General features: G+C 40.4%; 1 protein-coding gene across 7 annotated transcripts in view; it reads left to right on the plus strand.

Moving 5' to 3' along the window:
* The window catches only part of znrf1 (zinc and ring finger 1), a 236095-nt gene that overhangs the window by 96605 nt on the left and 116841 nt on the right, over positions 1-22649 (plus strand). For all 7 annotated transcript variants that reach the window (XR_011345699.1, XR_011345698.1, XR_011345700.1 and 4 more), the window contains exon 2: positions 12302-12397. Coding sequence is in view for 3 of the 7 variants with exons in the window: in XM_069901221.1 (XP_069757322.1) it covers positions 12302-12397 (96 nt within the window). In the remaining 4 variants the exon portion in view is untranslated. The remainder of the gene's footprint in view (positions 1-12301; positions 12398-22649) is intronic.

Genomic DNA, 22649 nt, shown 5'->3' on the forward strand with positions numbered 1-22649 from the left:
TTCAAACCCTGTGCCTCTTTTTAATAAGCAATTCATACAAAGCTGTTCCGTTTACACACCCTGTACCCAGGGAGATCTCTTATTACCACCATGACCGTCTTCAATCAGCCTGCATCCTTGGATCCTTACTACCCTTGTACCCTTGTACACTATGCCCAGTGTCACTTAAAATGACACTTTTGTTCTTGCACTCTATAAACTGTGAATATTAATCATCTTTTACATTTATTATTTCTTTCCATATGGTAATTTAATGTATACCATAGGAGTTTTTATTTTTACAAAGTACCTGTTTGGCTACAGCAAGTAGGAATTTTGGTGCAATACATAAATGCGCTGGAGAAACTTCAGTAGGTCATGTAGCATCCATCGGAAGTAAAGGGTAGCCAATGTTTAGGACCCGAATCCTTCGTCCAATGGATGCCGCAGAACCTGCTGAGTTTCTCCAGCATATTTATGTATTGCACTTGACCTCAGCATCTGCAGACTTTCTTGTTTAGCCAATAATTTTGGTGCATTGTACTTGTGTATGACATTGCACCTATTATCATTATCTCTGAGAAATTTATTAACATCCCAGAATTCACACAGTTCATTCATCTACAGATATCACATTTAGCATCCTGGTTGGGAGAAGAAGCTGTGCGTTCACTTTGTATACTGGATTGTATTTATGGTTATGTTGTTGGCTAAATTTGTAGTTTCAATTCAGTAAAAATAGTATTTGTCCTGTTAAAAGGATAGTGGATGATTTCTTAAAATGTAAAGTCTTGGGGAGAAATTCATGAGGTTTGCAATGTGGAGCAGTTCAGTGCTTAATCTTTTCCATTTATTTGGAGGAAGCTGACAACTTCGTCTTCCCCAATAATCCTAGTCAATGCTTTCTCCCCCAGAAATGGATTTTCAAAGTGGCATTCTTTGACAGCAAGAGAAGATCATGGTGAAGCCGGCCGGTGTCCTTGAATTGCTGTCATCACATTTCTGATAAGGCTGTATGAAACTACTCCTGTGAAGATAACGGCCCAAGTGTTCTGTATGTTTTCGGTCTTTTGGCCATTAGCTTTTTTTAAAATCTTAGCTCCATAAAATATCTGCAATTGGCTCAGATTTTTCTCCTTAAAAATGTCTGTTTACATATAGAAGTTTGGCAGACTGCAGTGGTACTTCCCGCGGACAAAAGCACTGCATTCTTTTCTCCTGGGAAAGGGACACTGGCTCTTTGGCAAGTTTACGTAGACAGTTTCCATTCTTAGTATGAATGCAAAAATTAGATCGGATGAAAACTGATGGGCAACAATGCAAGTTTTGACAGCAATATCAGGCATAATATTGGTTCAGAAATATCATAAATGCATTCACTTCAAATGTAGACTGAATTTATAGTTTGTATACTGAGGTGCCAATTTAATCTTGTGCTTCCTTCTTGAATTTTGGTTCACTTGATTATATTTCTTGACTCCAAAATTCAATAGGAGAATTATATCTGCACATGTACACCAGTCTTTTATTCTGCCTGCACTTGTCGACTGATATCACAGTTATGTTTCAGTGCTTTTCTGCTTCTTCAGCCCTTGCTTAAACATGTAATGTGACATAAATTGGGAAACAATACATGCGTTAAAAATGTAAACTGAAATGCATGTGTATCAGTCCAAATATCCACAGTTCTCTAATCTTTTTGACTGAATCCATCCTTGCATGAATGTGTCCATTTTTTTTTTACTTTAACATGGCAATAGTACCTACTTCAACCATCTCCTCCAGCAGCCAATACCATACACTCACCACCCTCTCCAGAATCAGATTTTATTGTCATGAACCAGTCACAAAATTCGTTTTGAGGTAGCATCCCAGTGCAAACATTCATACAAACCAGCTTATCAAAGTAAATAGAGTGCCCAAAAGTCACAAAGTAAGGCAGTGCCTTTGGTTCATTGATCATTTTGTCCCTTGTGCCACTGAGTGCTCGTCTTTAAGCTCCTGTACCTTTTGCTTGATGGTAGCAGAGTGGAGAGGGCATGGCCTGGATGGTGGGGGCCCTTGAGGATGGAGGCTGCTTTCTTAAGACATCGCCTCTTGTGGATGTCCTTGATGGGGTGAAGTCTGATGCCCGTGACGTCGCAGTCAGAGTTAATAACCTTCTGAAGTTTTTTCTTGTCCTGAACGTTGGCACCTTTGTACCAGACAGTGATGCTACCAGCCAGAATGCTGTCCACTGTACACCTGTAGAAGGTGTCGAGAGTTTTCAGTGAAATATCAAATCTCAAACACCTCACAAAGTATAGCTGCTGGAGAGCTGCCTTCTTGATTGCATCGACATGGAGCCTCCAAGACTGTAAAGGTTAAAACCTTGTTTTGATTCTTAGTTAATTTTGTGCCTGTCTCTTTAAGAGAACTATTGATTGTAGTGTTACCACAGTGACTAATATGATGTAATATGTTGTAATATCTTCCCAGGCTAAGGGCTTGCTCTCATTTTCTCAAGATGTGAAGGAAGTGTGAGCACGAGAAATTTTTATTTGAATTTTTCTCTCTCGAAATACCATTTTTGTATTTCTTTAAGCTAGTGTCTCTACATATCTTTTGTATCATTACACAGTAAATGCTTTATTTTTCATTGTTATGGAAGTCTTAATACGAAGCTATGCAAAATGTTAATCTGTTTTATCACTGAATTAAACTACATAAAGTAACAGCCACAGAGTTTGATTTGTTGGATTAAAGAGATTTAAGTTTGGAATATTGTAGCTCATGCTTTGGAAGATGATACTTTGAAATTAGGATACAAGGAAAGTGTCATTTATAAGGACAGATCTTCAGAGATGTTGACACCCAGGAATTTGAAGTTGGCCCTCTTCACAACTGATCCCTCGATGAGGATTGGATCGTGTTCTCCTGAAGTCCACAATCATTTCCTTGGTTTTGCTGGCGTTGAGTGCAAGTTTGTTGTGGTGACATCATACAATGAGCTGATCTATCTCCCTCATGTACACTTCCTCATTGCTGTTTGTGATTCTGCTGACAACCGTGGTGTCAACGGCAAGTTTGTAGACCCTCCGTGTGCGTGCGTGTTTATATAAAAAACAAACAAAAAAAATGTTACGCCTCAGATTTCTCAGGTTAAATCTCTTCTCTCTCCTCCTTCTCGCCCCCCTCCCCCACCCCTTCCCCAAACTGATGTATTCTAGTTATCTTATTTTGCTGTAAATCCTAGCACTCACTTTCTGCCATGTATCACAAGCAGAAATTTAATTTTTTGTGAGATGAATTCTTATTTCATCCAGAATAAGATCAATAACCTGCATATGTTTGGAAGCTTGTAAGAAATTAAATACTGTTTAGATAATTTTAAATGCTTCAGAAATTCTAAGTGCTGGGCTGTAGCTTGACATCAATGGAATGGAAAAGAAGTGCTTACCAGAAAGAGGCTGAGGAGAAATCAGTATGATACCAAGTATAATACAAGACAAAGGCTTAAATTAAACTTCAGTGTTGATCAGGAAAAGATGGTTCTGCTTTCTGTTTGACAAAGGATCCAAATAGTTCAGGAGTCAATAGAGAACTAACTACTTCACATTTTTCCCTGCCTTGCTGACCTCCATTTCAGATGTTGGTGATAGTTTAAAGTAAAAGTTGGATGGACATTTTCCGAGAAATTGTAAGAGGCCAGGTTACATGTGCTTTTACATGAACTGATATTTTTCTCTTTCACGAAACATTGATGTTGTGGTCAATGCCAATATTTATTGTCAGTGGCCTGGAGATGATGATACTGAGGTGGGTTCCCATTGGAGACCAATCCAATTTTTTAAAATCTTCTACTGTTGGCATTTTGCATGATTCACTTGTAAATCGCAGTGGGATGCTTAATTGATTGTAGAAACATATCTCCTGTGGTCAATCCCAAGGCACACCTGGAAATAACCAAAAATATAATTTGATGGTTCAAAGGTTTTTTTTTTCGCTCCATTCTGCCTCAGTTCAGTGTGTTGTTACTAGCAACTACTTAAGCTGATCTCAGCTAATTGAAACAGTGGCTGCTCAGTGTTACTGATTGAAACAGTGGCTGCCCAGTGTTACTGATTGAAACAGTGGCTGTCCAGTGTTACTGATTGAAACAGTGGTTGCTCAGTGTTACTGATTGAAACAGTGGCTGCCCAGTGTTACTGATTGAAACAGTGGCTGCTCAGTGTTACTGATTGAAACAGTGGCTGCTCAGTGTTACTGATTGAAACAGTGGCTGCTCAGTGTTACTGATTGAAACAGTGGCTGCTCAGAGTTACTGATTGAAACAGTGGCTGCTCAGTGTTACTGATTGAAACAGTGGCTGCCCAGTGTTACTGATTGAAACAGTGGCTGCCCAGTGTTACTGATTGAAACAGTGGCTGCCCAGTGTTACTGATTGATACAGTGGCTGCTCAGTGTTACTGATTGATACAGTGGCTGCCCAGTGTTACTGATTGAAACAGTGGTTGCCCAGTGTTATTGATTGAAACAGTGGCTGCCCAGTGTTACTGATTGAAACAGTGGCTGCCCAGTGTTACTGATTGAAACAGTGGCTGCTCAGTGTTACTGATTGAAACAGTGGCTGCTCAGAGTTACTGATTGAAACAGTGGCTGCCCAGTGTTACTGATTGAAACAGTGGCTTCTCAGTGTTACTGATTGATACAGTGGCTGCTCAGTGTTACTGATTGATACAGTGGCTGCCCAGTGTTACTGATTGAAACAGTGGTTGCCCAGTGTTATTGATTGAAACAGTGGCTGCCCAGTGTTACTGATTGAAACAGTGGCTGCCCAGTGTTACTGATTGAAACAGTGGCTGCTCAGTGTTACTGATTGAAACAGTGGCTGCTCAGAGTTACTGATTGAAACAGTGGCTGCCCAGTGTTACTGATTGAAACAGTGGCTTCTCAGTGTTACTGATTGAAACAGTGGCTGCCCAGTGTTACTGATTGAAACAGTGGCTGCTCAGTGTTACTGATTGAAACAGTGGCTGCTCAGTGTTACTGATTGAAACAGTGGCTGCCCAGTGTTACTGATTGAAACAGTGGCTGCTCAGTGATACTGATTGAAACAGTGGCTGCTCAGTGTTACTGATTGAAACAGTGGCTGCCCAGTGTTACTGATTGATATTCAATGATGAGTCCTGAAAATCTGTGGCTTTTAAACATTTAATGCATTTTTTTTTCTAAAACAATGAGGTGGGTGGTAAGAGTTGGGGATGTCAGTGCTCTGGGTACTTTTAAACTTAATTTTATCTGAAAATCTTTTGTTTTTCCTCCATCAACATTAGTGAAGTTTGATCTATGATCCAAGTCATAATAACAGTCCCAATCATGGTACTTTATTTCATGCAGGTCTTTTATACTGAATACTTGTACCAACTTTTATTTACACCTGTACACCTAGGACACACAATGTCCACAGTTTCATCATGGAATTGAACTTGTTTGCATGTCAAAATTAACTAATAGAGGAAGAAAAAATAAATTTCAGCAAACTGGGCTGCAGGGCAGAGATTATTCCTGCTGATGACCTACTTTGATTAGGTGAGGAATTGTTGCTAGGAGACTTGAACATACTGTTGCCAGGTTACATTATGGATCACTTCTGACAGCGACCATACAGAAACCTAATGAAACTTAAGGTCCATGTTTTTAAAAAAAGTCAAATCCAGAGCCAGCTAATTGTGATCCTTCCCTCACTATCACATTTACCTAGTCACCCAGTGGGATAGCAGTTCAATGATATTCCAGTCACTTGACAACTCTGTTCTGTACAGCACTGGATCTATGTGAAGTTCAGTTTCACTACACCCCTCCCCTCTCCCCATCCGGGCCCTAATCGAACAGAGAGAATTGGATCGGGAATTTCAGTATGTGCGGCGGCTGAGCAGCTAAGGTCGAACAGGAATGGTGGGAAGGGGGAGGCAGGACTAAAACCACACCATGTTTGAGGAGAGAAGAAAGCAATCGGAGACCTTGCAAACAGGAGATTTGCGTGTGTGGAAGAAAATTAATAATTGAAAGTAGACTGTAGAAATGAGAGAATGTGGGTAGATTAAATTTTAGAGAACGGGAAGGCAATCAACAGTTTAAAAAAAAAACATGAAGATGAGACCCAAGGTCAAATAAGCTGTGATGCTTCATTACCCAATGAGCTGAACACCTTCTATGCCTGCTTTGAGGAGAAGAAGATCCAAACAATGCCTACTAGAATCCCTGAAAAGGCTGAGGACCCTGTGATATCTGTCTGAGGGCAACATCAGCACATCATTCGAGAGGGGAGAACCCTCACCAGGCATCAGGCCTGGCAGGGTACTGAAAAATCTGCACCAACCAATTATCTGGAGCATTCACGGACATTTTCAACCTCTTATTGTGGCAGTCAGAGGTTCCCATCTGCTTCAAAAGGGTACAAATCATTCCAGTACCCAAGAGTGATATAAGCTACCTCAGTGACTACTGTCCAGTAACACTAACTTCTGCTCTGATTAAATGCTTTGAGAGGCTGGTCATGGCCAGAATTAACACAATTTGGACCCACTGCAATTTGCCTTTCATCACAATCGCTCCACAGCAGATGCAATATCACTGGCTCTCCACTCAGCTCTGGTTCACCTCAAAAACAGCAATTCATACATGCGACTGCTCTTCATAGACTACAACTTGGCCTTCAGTACCATTATCCCCTCAGTGCTGGTCAAGAACTACAAATTCTAGACCTCTGTACTCCACTCTGCAACTGGATCCTTGACTTTCTTATTGGAAGACCACAGTCGGTAAGAATTGGAAGCAACATCTTCTCCTCACTGATCATCAACACAGGCGCACCCCAAGGATTCATGCTTAGCTCTCTGCTCTACTCACTCTACACCCAAGACTGTGTGGCCAGACACAATTCCAATGCCATCTACAAGTTTGCCGATAACTCCACAGTTGTCAGCAGAATTCACAAACGGCAATGAGGAAGCATACAGGAGAGAGAGAGAGAGATCAGCTCTTTGAATGGTGTAACGACAACAACATTGCGCTCAACATCAGCGAAACCAAAGAGATGATTGTGGACTTAAGGAGGAAGTCAGGGGAACACGACCCAGTTCTCATCGAGGACTCAGTAGTGGAGAGGGTCAAGAACTTCAAATTCCTGGGTCTCAACATTTCTGAGGATCTGTCCTGAAGCCTCTACGTTGATGCAATCACAAATAAGGCTCGCCAGTGGCTATACTTTGTGAGGTGTCTGAGGAGATTCAGTATGTCACGGAAGATTCTCATAAACTTCTATAAGTATACTGTGGAGAGCATTGTGGCTGGCTGCATCACTGCCTGGTATGGAAACGTCAAATCTCAGGACAAGAATGAACTCCAGAGGGTTGTTAACTAGGCCTGTAGCATTACATGCACCAGACTTCACTCCATCGAGGACATCTACATCAGGCAGTGTCTTAAAAAAGCAGCCTCTATCCTAAAAGACCCCCACCACCCAGGCCATGACCTCTTCCCTATGCTACCATCAAGGGAAAAAGGTACAGGAGCCTAAAGACAAGCACTCAAATGCACAAGGACCACTTCTTATCCACTGGAATCAGGTTCCTGAATAATCATTGAACCAAAGACACTGCCTTACTTTTCGTGCACTCTTATTTTCACTTTTAAAAATATATATATGTATAGATATATCTATATATAGATAGATATATATATCTATCTATATATATATATAGATAGATATATAGATATAGATATATCTATATATCTATATATATATATATATATATATATATATATATACACACATATATAATATATATATAGTGTAATGTTGTAAGATGGTTATAATATGAATGTTTGCACTAGGTTGCTGCCAGAAACACCGAATTTCATGACTTGTTCATGACAATAAATTCTGATTCTGACATCTGCTTGGTCGCTTGTTGCCACTGTGCACCTATGACACTTGCTCATGCATTCACATGCACAATAGCCGAGAGTTTTCACGAAGTCCAGATTTAAGGCGAGAGTTTTTGAGAAGATCAGATTCTCGGGTGGTTCGGATTTCTGGCATCTAGATTTTCAGTCATTTACAGTATTTAGTTTTGACTTGGCAACATTAAAATATAGATACATAGCAATGTTCTGTGACTAAGTTCTTCCTTGGCATTTCATTGTCAATGTGGTCTTGTTGTCTATTAATTAAAATGTAATTTCTATATAACATAATTTTAGTAGTTGATTAGTTCACATTGTATTTTGAAGGAAAATCCCCTAATGCCTTTGGTTTATAAACTCCTGAATTTAGGGGTTGATTATTCCCCTAAGAATTCTGATATCCTGCCTATTTACAGAAGTTAAATTCTAGTACGCCATATCTGATAACATGATGGTGAACTTTTCCAAATCTCCTGAGTTTGCTATTGTTACCGAGTAATTCACAGCACTGGTGGATAATGTACTCTGACTAGAACTGCAAATATTCTTTTGCTTGTCTGAGGGAAAATGTACCACAGGTAATTGGAGTTTAATCTGGTTAAACTATATTGGAAGAGACCTGTCATGAAGTGATTTGACCTAAATAAAAGTTCATGTCTGTTATTGGCAGAATTGTAAAACAATTTTCAATTTTATGTTTCTCACTAAATTGAGTTTGTTTGTATTTATATATTGAAAGGAAACAGGCACTTTCCTACAAAGAGTGGGAGACAAATGGAAATAATTGTCAAGTGACAATTTTATGTTGTCTAAACTGAAGTGTGACATTGATATTTGCAAATGAGATGTCAGATATGCTAGCAAATATTTGACCAAAAACAGGTGCAAGTCACGTTTAGGTACTAAGACGAAGAAATATTAGTTTGAAAATAGAGCAAGAATTTGTAATATTTTCAAGATACAAAATATTTGAAGGACAAGTTGATTGTAACATGAATTAATTTAATTCTTTATTGCTCTAATATGTTGGTCAATTATTAAAGTGTCTGAATACTCACCAACCTGAATGTCTTGGAAAGTTAGTGTTTGGAAGGAATTGGACATTTTCGCGCCCACAGTTTGGAACCAGATTATTATACAAATAATCACTTGAGAAAGAACTGCTAGAATATTTACGAGGCCTTGCCCATAATTTTGACTTATTCAAAAAATTAATCAAACCATTTAAAATAATTTAAATGATAATTTTTTACGACGTTTTTAAAAAAGAGTTTTTAATTTTAAAATTATTTTAAATTGAAATATATTCCATTAAACTTACAATAAATTTAATAAAAGTATTGTTAAAATTTACCTAAAGCCTTTGTTTTTGATTGTTTCCCGACTGTTATTAATAATTTAAATATATCATTATATTGCTACGAAAAACCCTTGTTTACTGAGGGAGCGGTTGCCTGGGGTGAGGGAGATTTGGCACTGCGGGATGTTCAGGCAGTGCGACGGGACAGTCGGCCAGCAGATGGTGAGTGGGGTGGGCCAAAATGTCCAGCGCAAAACTGTGTCTGCCAAAATGTCCGACAGCAAATTGTGGACGCCAGACTGTGAGGCCCAAAATGTCAGCCCCAAAAAGTTCTAGACCTGTGTTTTGAACCATAAATAGACGAATCACAGTTGCCCATTTTTATTACCTTCCTGATTTATTCCTTGCATCCTTGTAATCATCTAGTGCAGGGATGGCCAAACTTTTAAGTTTTAATTTACACCTACAGCATGGAAGGTTGACCACCCTGATCTGGTAGATCTTAGGATCAACAGATGATGGAAAAAATCTCCCTCAAAAGTCCTTTTTGGCTTGTGTAGTTGATGGAATCCAGTGGAACATAATGCTCGTGCATATATCCAACCAATGAAATGACTTTCCAAAAGTTTAATTTTCTGACCTAAGCAAGAGTATTTTAAACATCTTGTCTGGAATGAATATCATGGCTGTGTTGTCACTTTTAAGGACAATATGCTTAACCTCAGCTCTTTTTCCAGCAAATATTTTCAATTTATTTTTAATGAATTTATTTCAAAAGTTATTATTGGATCTGTTCCAATGACCTTTTAAGGTACAGACAACCTCTGGATTACATAATGGAAATGGGAATTCACCTTTATAAAATTCATAAGTCACAACCGAAAAACTTCAGATACAGAATAAAAGTTGCTGTCAAGGAATTTAGATGAAAAAATGTAAATAGACAAACAAGCACAATTTTTTTCTTGACACGTCCAGATAACCCAGCTTCAATTTACAGGAATTCATGAGGTGGACTGTTTTCTCAGAATGCACCACTCCATTGTGGTGAATGTCTGCCAAGCTGCCTGTCTCCACTCTGACGAGCCTTGCTGTACTAACATTGGCTGTCCATTATCTCTACTGTTAAGGACACTCCCCTTGGATATAACTGTATGTGCATCTATTGTCTTTCATTATTGTACCATGAGTTTCTGCTAATAAAAGCCATGATTATTGTTTGACCACATCGTCTTTGTCTAATTCATCAACTGGCTCTTCATCCGTAAAGCAGGGTTGTGTGTGGCAAAGTCCCAATCATGATTCTGTCCCAAAATACAGTTTTTTCCTCATATTTTCTGGCTGCTAACCTTTGTTCCATGTGAATATTTTTCAAAATCTTTCTTGATTTTTTTTAAAGCCCAAATCACATTTTCCCCTATATTTCCTCATACTATGAAGAGAGCAGGTTTTTGTATTTAAAAAAAAAATTTGCCATTCAACACGGTACCAAGCCATTTTGTGCAGCCCAATTTAACCGCCCGATAATTTCTTGCAATTAAAGTCTTGGCCCCCGATGCCATTTTTGTGAAAGACTTCTTCAGCCCGAGGCTTTGCCATCCTTGTTAAATTATGATTTCCAGTATCTCAAAGCTGGGGCAAAAACCCCAATGTCTCATATAGCTCTCATCTTGTGAACTTTGCCTTCCTTAAATTCATATTTTTGGGATGGACATCAGTGGCAAGGACAGCAATTGCTGATCATCCTTAAATGAGAAGATAGTGGCCATCTTCTATCTTGAGCCACGTCAGTTCTTCTGATAGATTGCAAATACAAAAAAGAATGAGAGTTGCATTATTTTTGATGTTCTGTGTGGTTAAAGGAATCATCAGAAAACTTCTGAATTATCTTCATTAAGGAAGTGAGTGCTAGTTGCTGAAGCAGAAGTTTAAAAAAAATAGATTTTGAATGTTGATTGGGACTGCAGGTTTTAAAATTTGGAGCAAAAGAAACAGCTGGAGGAACTCAGAAGTTCAACCTGCTGTTTTCCTCTAGCAGTTTTTTTTACTGTTTTGTCTTGGGGATTGCATTCTTTGTATTTAAATGCTGTGAAAGAATCTAAATTTAGGATATGCTTTCAAAATTATGAATAAAGGGTAGCATAAATCTAACAAGTGGGCACACAAGTGATGTTATAATTCCAAGGTGAATACTGTAAAAGAAAATAGGAGCAAAATTAGACCATTCAGCCTCATGTTTGCTTTGTCATTGAATATTATTATAGCTGATCTATGCTGGCCTCAGTGCCTCTCCTGTGTCAGTGCCCCAGATCCCTCAATTCACAAGATCACAAGATAAAGGAACTGAAGTAGGCCACTTGGCCCAACGAGTCTGTTCTGCAACTCTACCCTAAGCTGAACTACACTCACACCTAATTCCAGTTGCCAGTCTTTTCCGCCCCATATCCCCTGATGCCCCAACCAATTAGATACTTATTAATCTTCTGTTTAAACTCTCCCAGTGATCAGGCCTCCACCATAGTATGTGGCAAGGAGTTCCACAAATCCATGACCCTCTGGCTAAAGAAGTTTTTTTTCTCATCTCCGTTTTAAATGAATAACTAATTTCAAGACTGTGCCCTCTTCGATCTGTCAAATATGTATCTATCTCCATCTTAAAAAAGCATCTTTGAACAATCCTCTTTCAGTTCAAGAGGACACACAATAGTATATTTACTTTTTCATGGCCTTGGTTAATATAAACTCTGCATGCATGTTTATTCTAATTACAATGACTTAAAGTTGCAGCTTACCGCAGCATGTTTTTGAAATAAAGGGTAAAAAAGAATTTGATATTTAAAAATTAGACGTGTTGAATTTTTGAATGAGTCAATATTTAATGATCAGACTGTTGAAAAGAAGACAGACAAAATAAAAGTTTCGTAAATTATTAATGAAGGCGACATGTTCTGTCTGCTTTAGATGACATTTAACTATCTGCATCAAGAAAAACTTGCTGGCGCAGAAGCTGCAGGATGTTAATAGTGACATTTTTTATTGATTTATATATTGACATTACTTTTTTTGTTTCAGGTTTCAAGTGCCCGATTTGTTCAAAATCTGTAGCTTCCGATGAGATGGAGATGCACTTTATAATGTGTCTCAGCAAACCACGACTCTCCTATAATGGTAAAGTATCAACTACTTCTATGTTTGCAGTCGATGTGGCAGTTTCTTTCAAGAGTGAATAGTGAAAACATGCAGTACTCTGACGTACTTTCTACAGACAATGTTGAAATGTCGCAGAATAGAAAAGTGTGGACTTGTATTGATGGCCCTTAACTTGAGTTAAACAAGAAAGTCTGCAGGTCCTGGGGTCGAGTGCATACACAAATGCGCTGGAGAAACTCAGTAGGTCATGTGACAACCTTTGGAAGTAAAGGGGAACCAATGTTTTGAACCTGACCTTTAACTTGCTGAGTTTATCAAAATTGTCTTGTTGATTGAGGGAACTGCAGGGCTTTATTTCTTCCAGAGATGGTACAGATCAACCTTGTAGCTGGTTTCAGAAAATGTCACAAGACCTCCTGAAAATAATATCCAAAACATTTCCATAGACCTCTTTAGGGTTAGGGAAGTGGGCTATTCAAGATCTCAGCCGAGAGAATGTGTTGTGCATTTCTGTCTAAAGGGGTGCAGATAAAGAAATGCTTTAAGCTATAAATATGGCAAGAATGCAGTTTCTGTCTTGGTAAATAGATCCACAGAATGATGCTGCCTCTTTTTAATGCATTTTTTACTGCAATAATGTTTTGAGTTTCATCTGTTTGCATTTGGGCATGTTCCTTAAGTATGGTGTAACTTTATATCAAATTTTTGCACATCAAAGCAAAAACGATATAGATTGCAATGTTGTGGCGCCACCATGTACCAAATCTAGTCCTGATTGATTGATTTAGATTGATTCCACACCTGGCCAAACACAGAACATTGGCATGCTTTATTGATCTTCACATTACTTTAAGTGGTAATAACTGGCTTACAGTCATGGCATTGAAGGGGGTAAATCTAGGTGATTGTAGTCAATAATTGACCTTAATCAAGGATAATGATCTTCAGAAAGTATTGCTTAGATGAGGGCGAGAGGGAAAGAGCAACAGATCATTGCTGGCAAAATCTAATGGAATTTTATGTTTTGTACGTGTAATGTCATATCCAAGCATCATGTACGTACATGTAATGGGAGTGTTAAAGCATTTTTGACTAGTGCAAAAACATAAACCTTGTTTGGAATTTGTAAAGTGTTGCAGTTTGCTGACTTGAATGCTTTTTAAATTTGTTTTGCTTCATTTATGATATTCTTATGAAATTTGTCCATGCAATGGTAAAATTAATATACTTTAACCAATTTAGTGCACATTTCATGAAGAGTTAACACGAATTGTGAAGATCTTTTGTTTTCAGTGTGATTCTTTGTATGTTTTGTGTTCTTTATTCATCTGCTCCAAATAGCATCAAGAGTAAAATCATTCTTCATGGAGTGCCACAGGGATCATTGCTGGAGTTGCCATTGTTTACAATTTATTGTAATGACCTCATTAACCAAGTGTTTTGTAGCCAGATTTGCTGATCGTGCCAACAGAGGTGGAAAATCAGTTGTGAGGACAAAAAGAGTTGTCATAGAGATATAAACAACTGGGGGATGGGGAATATTTAGCAAACGAAGTAGCGCTGAGAAATTTGAACTTGTTGACTTAGTTAGAGAAGAACAAAAAAACAATATTTTTGAGTGGAGAGATGTTGTAACGCTGCTAGTAAGTTTCCATTTCTCCAAAATGCTTGGGACATGAGCTATATCCATTATCTAAATTTTTTTGATAATCAAGACATTTCTTAAAGTAGCCAGAAGCATTAACAGCATACTTGAATCAGCTGTCACCAATCCCTGACACCTCCCCATCGCCATGGCCAGCCATGGCCAATCCTGCCTGGAAGCCAGAGGTCCCCTCTTCTCCCTGGGAACCAGAGGTCTCACCTCACCTGTAAGTGGTAAGAGATTGCACATACAGTCCCAAGGATTACCCTCCAGCAGAATTTCAGCGACCCCACTGAAAGGGTATTTGACAGAGGGGCGGCTCAGGCGAGTGAGGAGAGGGGGCAGCTCGGGTGAGGAGGTGGGCACACTGCAAGACTTCAGGTTGGAGATTCTTCTCCTCTCGCAGTCAATGTGAAGGATATTCAAACACATCCTCTCACAAAGGTCTGTAGTCATATTGCCCTAGACAAAGCCCAGAATGGTTTGCAGCCTGTATGGATTCCACCCCTTGAGACGCTGACAGCCTTCTGCCAATGTGTTCTTCAGCCACAAAGCTCCTCACTGCCCTGCCACTGTAGTCACTATCCTTTAGGGCAGTGGTTCTCAACCTTTTTCACTTTAAGTATTCCCTATGCTATAGGTGCTCTGTGATTAGTAAGGGATTGCTTAAGGTGGTATGTAGGTGGAAATAAAAAGTTTGAAAAAAAATGTTTTAAATTGTACCTAATTGATTCGTTATGTGCACAGTTTCATAACTCCAAAGGAAATGGGGCAATGACAATTTTTCTGAAGCAAAATATTTCACTAATAGCTGAGTCTAGAGCAGTGATTACTTAAAGTGTGTGAGTGGAAAGAAAAAGGTTGAAAATCATTGGTTTAGGGCCATCTTCTCACAGGGGCTGTTCGTCCCGATTTTTGCACTAGTCCTTTGCTTTTTCAGAGTCCAGTGGTATAGTTGGGGGGGGGGGGGGGGGCGGGTGGCTCCCCTGCACATTTTTCAAAAGTGGTGCTCCCCATCCCCCTCCTGGTCCAATGCTACTGAAAAATCATTGCGACCTGACATTCAACCACTGACTCACCATCTGGTATGTATTGTGGCGCCTTTTTTGTGTGCTCGCTCCCCCTAACTTTAGAACCTGCCTACGCCCCTGAAAGAGTCCACAACTCCTCATGGCTTATAAAATAAAACATCGTTGGTTCCTTTAACAGGTAGTTTAAAGCCTGTACAAAGCCATTGGTAGTAGGACTGGGCTGTAAAACGCCGCAGAGGAACGCTGTGCTTCTGCTCTCAGGTCCCCACTAATGGCAGCGCTGCTTTTGCAGAGCAATTTTGCCAGCACCACCATTTTGGTTTTGTGGTGTAACTCTAGGAGATGTTGTTGAGTCCACACTCTGGATTGTCAGCTATGGTTTGGTTATTTAAGGAGGAATATACTGTCGTTTGATACAAGATCTCACAGAGAAGATTCACTAAGTTGATCCTTGTGAAGGTTGTTCACAGAAGGAATGAATGAGCAGATTGGGCCTATCATCATCGGAATTTAGAAAAACAAAAGGTGATCTTATTGAAATATGTGTGTTGTCTTGACACAACGAGCACATGTCTCTGGTGGAGTAGTCTAGAACCATGGGATACAGTTTCAAGATAAGAGGTTGCATATTTAAGATCGACAAGGAAATTCTTAATTCATAGCGTGGAGTTTTTAGAATGAATATGTTCAAAACTGGGATGGACATGTTTTTGGACTTGTGAGAATGTCCACAGTTTTGGAAAACAGACAGGAAAGAGTATCCATGAATGGGAGAATTTGGGTCATGTTTCTAATGTTCTAACAAAACTTACCTGCTGTGTTTCCCAATTATTAGGATTATCTTGAGTATAAATAGTGGCCCTGGGCCTGCAAAGGCAACAGTGGGGAAGTGATTCAGGAATACAGGAACTGGCAGTGAGGCCGCCATGGCAATTATATTTTAAAAAGGGAGTAAAGTATGTTGAGTTTAGAATTGGATAATCACTGACATATGATGCTATTTCAATTAATTCCAGATAAAATTGTAAATTTGTTTCTGCGCCTAATGAGAAGAATTTACTTATGCAAGTGCTTTTGTTCCCATTACTCCAAATCCAATGGCTTTTCTCTCCAATATCAGTTTCTTTCAAGCAAAATTTGGTGAAGCATAATTTTTTTCTTGTATACAAAATATGAAGACTTACAAAAAAGTTATAGGATAAAGTCAAGTCAGTCATGAAACAACTTGGCTTTGGAACAGAAATTACCTAGAAAAAGAATTTGTGAGAATCTTTTGACCAAATGAGCTAGAGCACACATGTCAAACTCTGGCCCGCGGGCCAAATTTGGCCCGCGATATAATTATATTTGGCCCGCAAGATCATTTCAAAAATGTATTAGAGGTGGCCCGCCCTGCAGCGAGAGCCGATGCTGTTTTTTGGTAATGTCACCCCCACCATCCTCCCCCTTCATTGCACATCCTTCCCCACCCCCTAACTATCCCCTCCCCCCTAAAACCACCCCCCTTAAAAGATGGCCAGAATATTCTCAAAAAGGAATCCAGAATGGTAAAGTTCCACAAACCTGCTGGGAATCCTAACAACACCCGGGCATCAGATCCACGGGACGCGGAGGGAGCAAGAGTGTTGCAGGTTGACCGTGCAAACTTTGAGAACGGGGAAAACAAAATTGTAACACGAGAAGTCTGTCGATGTCATCAGCCAGCAAGTCAGTTGGAAGGCTCCCCGCACAACCAGTCACTTCTCCCACCTATTGAGCGGTGCGGCGGATTGGCAAGCACCTGTGATTTCCTGTCAGCGCGATGGACATGGCAGGCTGCGCATGGCCCCCGCTGTTCTGCAAAGGCTGATCGGCAGCGCGCTGGGCCTGAGTGGGTGGGTAAGCAGGGGTGGGCAGAGGGTGTAGGTGAGGAGTAATGGGCAGGGGAAGTTATGGTGGTGCGAGGGGCAGTTAGAGGGAGGGATGAGTAGAAGGAGGGGTGGATAGGGAAGAGGTAAAAGGGGAGGGGCAGGGTGAGTAGGGGAGGGGTGATTAGAGGGTGAGAGACTGGTAGAAGGAGGAACAGGTTGAGGGGAGAGGCAGTAGAGGGGCGTGTATAGGATGGGGTGGGTAGAGGCAGAGCGAGTGGAGTGAGGGGTGAGTAGAGGTTGGGTGAAGGACTGGTCAGGTAGAGGGATGGTGGGTTGAGGGTGAATAGAGGCCTAGAGCCTGAGGAGTGAGCAGGAAATGCTGAGTCCTGATGCAGGCCAAAATGGACACAGCCTGTGAATGCTGATTACATCTCCACAGGGACCAAATAGGTTTCCCTCAGGTCAAGCAAAGGGTGAACTTGAGCTACCTACTCCTGACCTGTAACATTATCCTCCTAAAGTTATATCCTAAAGTTTAACATTACATATGTTGAAAGAAGAGAAAACATGCAGATGTTGTTGAAAATTTTCAATAAATATTTAGTTCGGCCCTCGACTTAGTCCAAGTTTTTAATTTTGGCCCTCTATGAATTTGAGTTTGACACCCCTGAGCTAGAGGAAGGTGAAGTTGGAGATGGGTGGGAAGTGGGAACCAAGACTGCCATTGCTGAATCCTGATAAGTAAAGAAGGTGATCATGGGAACCATGAGGGGAGAGGTGCAGGACAGATGGAACAGGAGGAGAGAATCCAGAGGGTGAAGTGATTGAACTGGGAGAGAGAGAGGAATGAAACATCAGTTGCATGTACAGAGAACAGCCATGGTTAATAAAGCAGACTTGTTTGATTTTTAACTCTCTTAAAGGGGAGAAAACCATGATAATTTCAAAGCAAGGAATATTTTATTACAGAACGTGCCTAAAATTTAAATTCTAGATGAGAATGTTTTGAAGCACTTGTACATGACGAGTTGCAGATGAACCTCATGGACATGTGGTGACTGTAGCTGGGTATCATGAGTGACAACGAAACCGGGCAGAATAGTACCAACAGAGCATCTCTCCCTGATGAGCTCAATGCATTCTAAACTCTCTTGCAACCAAGGCCGATGAGCCAACGATACACATCCCATCAATCTCTGGCACACCACCTACAGTCACTGCCACAGACGTCAGATTGGCCTACCTGAAAACAGACCCACACAAAGCAACTGACTGGCAATGATGGAGTCAACGTGACCAGTGAATTTGCGCAGACTGTTGGCAAGAGTATTCAGATTTTCAACCTTTCACTAGTACAGGCTGAAGTAATCACATGCTTTAATAAGGCCACCATCATCCCAGTGCCAAAGAAAAAAGTAATGATGGGCCTAAATGATGACCAGCCAGTGCCTCTGATATCCACCATCATGAAGTGCTTCTAAATTCTTCTTAACATTTAGACATACAGGTAATTTTGGCCCACAAGTTCATGCCACCCAATTAATCTACAACTCCCAGTACATTTCGAATGGGGGTAGGGGGAGGAAACCAGAGCCCCTGGGGAAAACACACACATACGTACAAACTCCTTACAGACAGAGCAGGATTCGAACCCTGGTCCAATCACAGGTGCAGTAAAGGCATTGTGCTAACTGCTACACCAACCATGCTGGCCGACTGGCCATGGCCCACATTAACTTCAAATCAGCCACTGCCTGGCCCTACACTCAGCTCTAGAACTCCTGGATAATAATGACACCTATATGTCAGACTACTACTCACTACTATAACTCCTAATGCCAAATAAGTTCATCCCCAAACTCCCAGACCTTGGCTTCAGTACCCATATCTGCAACTGGATTCACAATTTCCAGGATTGGTGATTCTGCCTTCTGCACGATCACCATCAACACCAGTGCCCTGCAAGGCTGCATTCTCATTCCCCTTTACTCCCTGCCCACCACAACTCTTTGGCCAAACACTGCTCTAACTCCATCAACAAATTCACAAATTCAGCCTGATCTCAAATAATGCCATCAGAAAGGAGATAGGGACCTGCGGCTTGGTGTCAGATCAATGACCTTTCCCTCAGTATTAGCAAGAGTAAAGAGCTATTCAAGGATTTCTGGCACAGGGTTGAGACTCACTTCCCTGTCTGCAGCAATGGCACAGAGGTACAAATAGTAAGACTTTTCCTGGTCCAATCCCTTCAATGCAATAGCCAAGAAAGTGCCTCTACTTTTTAGAAGCCAGAGGAAATTCAGCATGTTGCCTGCATCCATCAATAACGTCTACATTGAAACTATTCTGTCATGAACAGCTCTGCCCAAGACCTCACGAAACTGCAGGGATTTTTGAAGGAAGTTCAGTCCATTCCCCTGCTACCATCGACTCTTTCCGCTGCCTCAGAGATACAGCCATCATGTTAAAAGGCTCCCCCCACCTCAACCACACACTCTTCCTCTTCCCATTGAGAAGAAGATTCATGTGTGAGATCACACCTGATTCAAGGACAGCTTCTGTCCCACTGTCAGCAGATTCCTGAACAAACCTCACTCTAGTAAATTAACGTTGCCTTTGCTGTTATAACTGATCCTTCTCTGTAAATTTAAATTTAGTAACTAACTTAACACTCTGAAGTTTATTGCTGTACTATGCAAGGGTTGACTAGCTGAATTGTACGCCAAACAAATTTTAAAAATTTTTTAAAATCAACAACTTCATAGGAAAACTTTGAATTTCTGACATTAAATTGCATATTTTAGAATAATTTCCTTTTGTACATTGTTTCACGCAGCAAAACTAAAATGACCTTCAAAATTTCTTTCAGTACCTAGAGATAGTACTTCTGCTCTAATACATGTTTTATGGTTGAATGTATGTAGTTAGCCTTGAGAAAAGCTAATTAAGGATCATAAAGCCATATGAATAACTTATTATTCATTTTATATAATCATCCTTGTAGTATCCTTGAGCAAGTATTTTTTTGACGGAGAAATTTGCTAGGTCACTTTAAGTTCTGTCTTTAAAATTGTAAGGGAAATGATTCATAGCAACTGTTCTTTCATTTAAAGAATTGATTAAAGAAACTGAAGTGAATTCTTCCCTGTTTTTACCGGCAGTTCCCCAGAGAAGTGCAATGAGTGATGTATTGTATATACATATATATCTCAATGGTGTGCATAAAATGAGTCTCTCCCAGGCAAGCTTTGTTGCTCCAAGTAGTCGTCACAAAATGTTCACAGATTTTAACTATTATTTTACAATTAGTGAATAGGGAAAGAATTTTCATTTTTTTTAATGTACAGATGGTATCCAACAAATTTGTATAGATTGCAAACAAAAGGTATGTGAAATATTATGTACCATTCACATTAAGGTTGACTCACACTCCTTGTCAAAACAGTAATGTGCTGCAGAGTTCATCATTAATATAAATCACATGAATTTGCAGAAGGGGTTGAGCTTTCAAACTGGATTTATGTTTAGGAATAGATACATAAAATCAAACAGATAAGACTGGCAGAGGAATGCAGCAAGTTGAGCTGTGGCTGAACAACTCCAGTGATTTGGGTTCCATCCATTTCTCCAGAGCCGACTACAGAATTTGTGGGTTCACTTTGTGACCACATTTTTATCCCAGGTATTCCAGTTTCCTCCCAAATCCTAAAGAAATGGTGGCAAGACAAGTTAATTGGCAACTTTAAATTGTCCCTGATGTCAGTAGCCCCTTTCACACATGCAAATGATCCCAGGAATTAACCACCAATTGGTCTTTAAAGTGTCTAGTGTGAAAGCAAAATCATCTCAACGCCGGCGTCACATGACATAATCACACACCAAGGATTGACGGCCTTGACCCCTAGTACAATCCCTGGCATCCACAGGTGCCGGCGTTGTAATCAGCCAAGTGTGAAATGGTAATTGCATTGTGGGATTGAAATGACCCAAGTTTTTGCGTGAGTGCAGGATCTTGAAGGAAGAAAAGATTAAAATGAAGGTATAAATTTTGCCGTGGGGAAGTCTCAGAGAGGGAAAGGAAATAAATAGCAATAGCGGACAATTTTTAAAAAGTGTAGGAAAATTGGTAGCACTATAAACGCACAATTTATAAAGACCGTGGGAAAAAGCAATGGCAGACCTGACTTCCCAGAATGCTGTGCAGCAGAGAAACCCCTCCATGAATGCTCCGTGCATCCAGCGGGGCATCCAGCTCTTTCTCTGCTGAATGAAATTCTGGGAGAGCAGGTCCGCCATTACTTCCGCCCTCCACCCACCATGGTATCTATAAAGTGTATGCGATAGCGCCACCAACTTTCCCATGCTACATAAATTGTGCACTATTGCTATTTATTGCTAGCACTTTCCCATGGTCCCATATAAAGGTTTATATAGGTCGGCACATCAACAACAGGGGCTGAAGGGCCCATAAAGCTTAATGATGTTATAATTAGGCATGATTCATTTTGCTTAAATACAAGATCAGAACACATTGATCAGGATTTAGGGCAGATCCACCATCACTTGATGCGTCATGGCGTCACCAGTAGAAGATAGAACAGTTGCAACCACAGGGATGGCTCCTTAAGTGTGAAAGCCTTCAATGTCTCAGTTATGAATGGTTAAGTGTGACAACCCAAGCCTCCATTCCTATCCCAGGACACTGAATGGCCAATTTAGTGGGATGCAAGTTTGAAAGGGGCTAGTGGATGGCAGGATAATTAGAGTGTTGATGGAAGTATGACCAGGACAAGGTGACAAGGGTAGGTTTGGACTTGTATAAGGTGCTTTCACACTTGTGTCCCACTAAATCGGTGTCCTGGGATAGGAATGGGGGTTTGGCTTTTCACTTTCAAGGTGCCATCCCCGGGGTTAGGACTGTTCTACCTTCTACCACTGACATCATGACGCATTGAGCGGTGGTGGTCGTGCCCTAAATCCTGATCAATGTATTATGATCTTACATTTGAACAAAATTAATCATGCCTAACTATAACATAATTAAGCTTTATGTACGGCACAGTATGAGCCCTGCAACCCCTGTTGTTCTGGCGACCTATATAAACCTTTATGGAACTGTTGGAAAATATTAGCAATAAATAGCAATAATGGAAAATTTTTAAATAGCTTGTGGGTAAGTTGGTGGCACCAAACAACACAATTTATAAAGAACACATTTATATCGCACACAATATAGAAATACTGTGATGGGGGGGGAGGGGGGGGGGAAGCGATGGCAGACCTGCCCTCCCAGAATGCTATGCAGCAGAGAAATGGCCGAATGCATGGCTGCTATCACAGAGCACTCATGGAGGGGTTTCTCTGCCACACAGAATTCTGGGAAGTCAGGTCCGCCGTCACTTCCCCTCCATGGTCTTTATAAATTGTGCATTATTGTGCTACCAACTTTCCCACGCTGTTTAAAAATTGTCCGCTATTGCTATTTATTTCCTCTCTCCTGCTGTGACTTTCCCATGACAAAGTTTATACCTGCATTTTAATCTCGTCTTGCACTCGCACAAAAACTTGGGACATTTCAATCCCACAATGCAATTTCCTGTTCTACACTTGTCTGATCGCTATGCTGGTATCTGCACATGCTGATTGTACCAGGGGGTCAAGGCCATAATTCCCAGCATGAGATAACATCACACTAGACGTTTTAAAGGTCAATTGGCCATTAATTTTGCAAATGTGCTGTTGAC

This window comes from Narcine bancroftii, chromosome 10 (genome assembly GCF_036971445.1).
Source record: "Narcine bancroftii isolate sNarBan1 chromosome 10, sNarBan1.hap1, whole genome shotgun sequence".
In the NCBI taxonomy this organism is placed as follows: Eukaryota; Metazoa; Chordata; class Chondrichthyes; order Torpediniformes; family Narcinidae; genus Narcine; species Narcine bancroftii.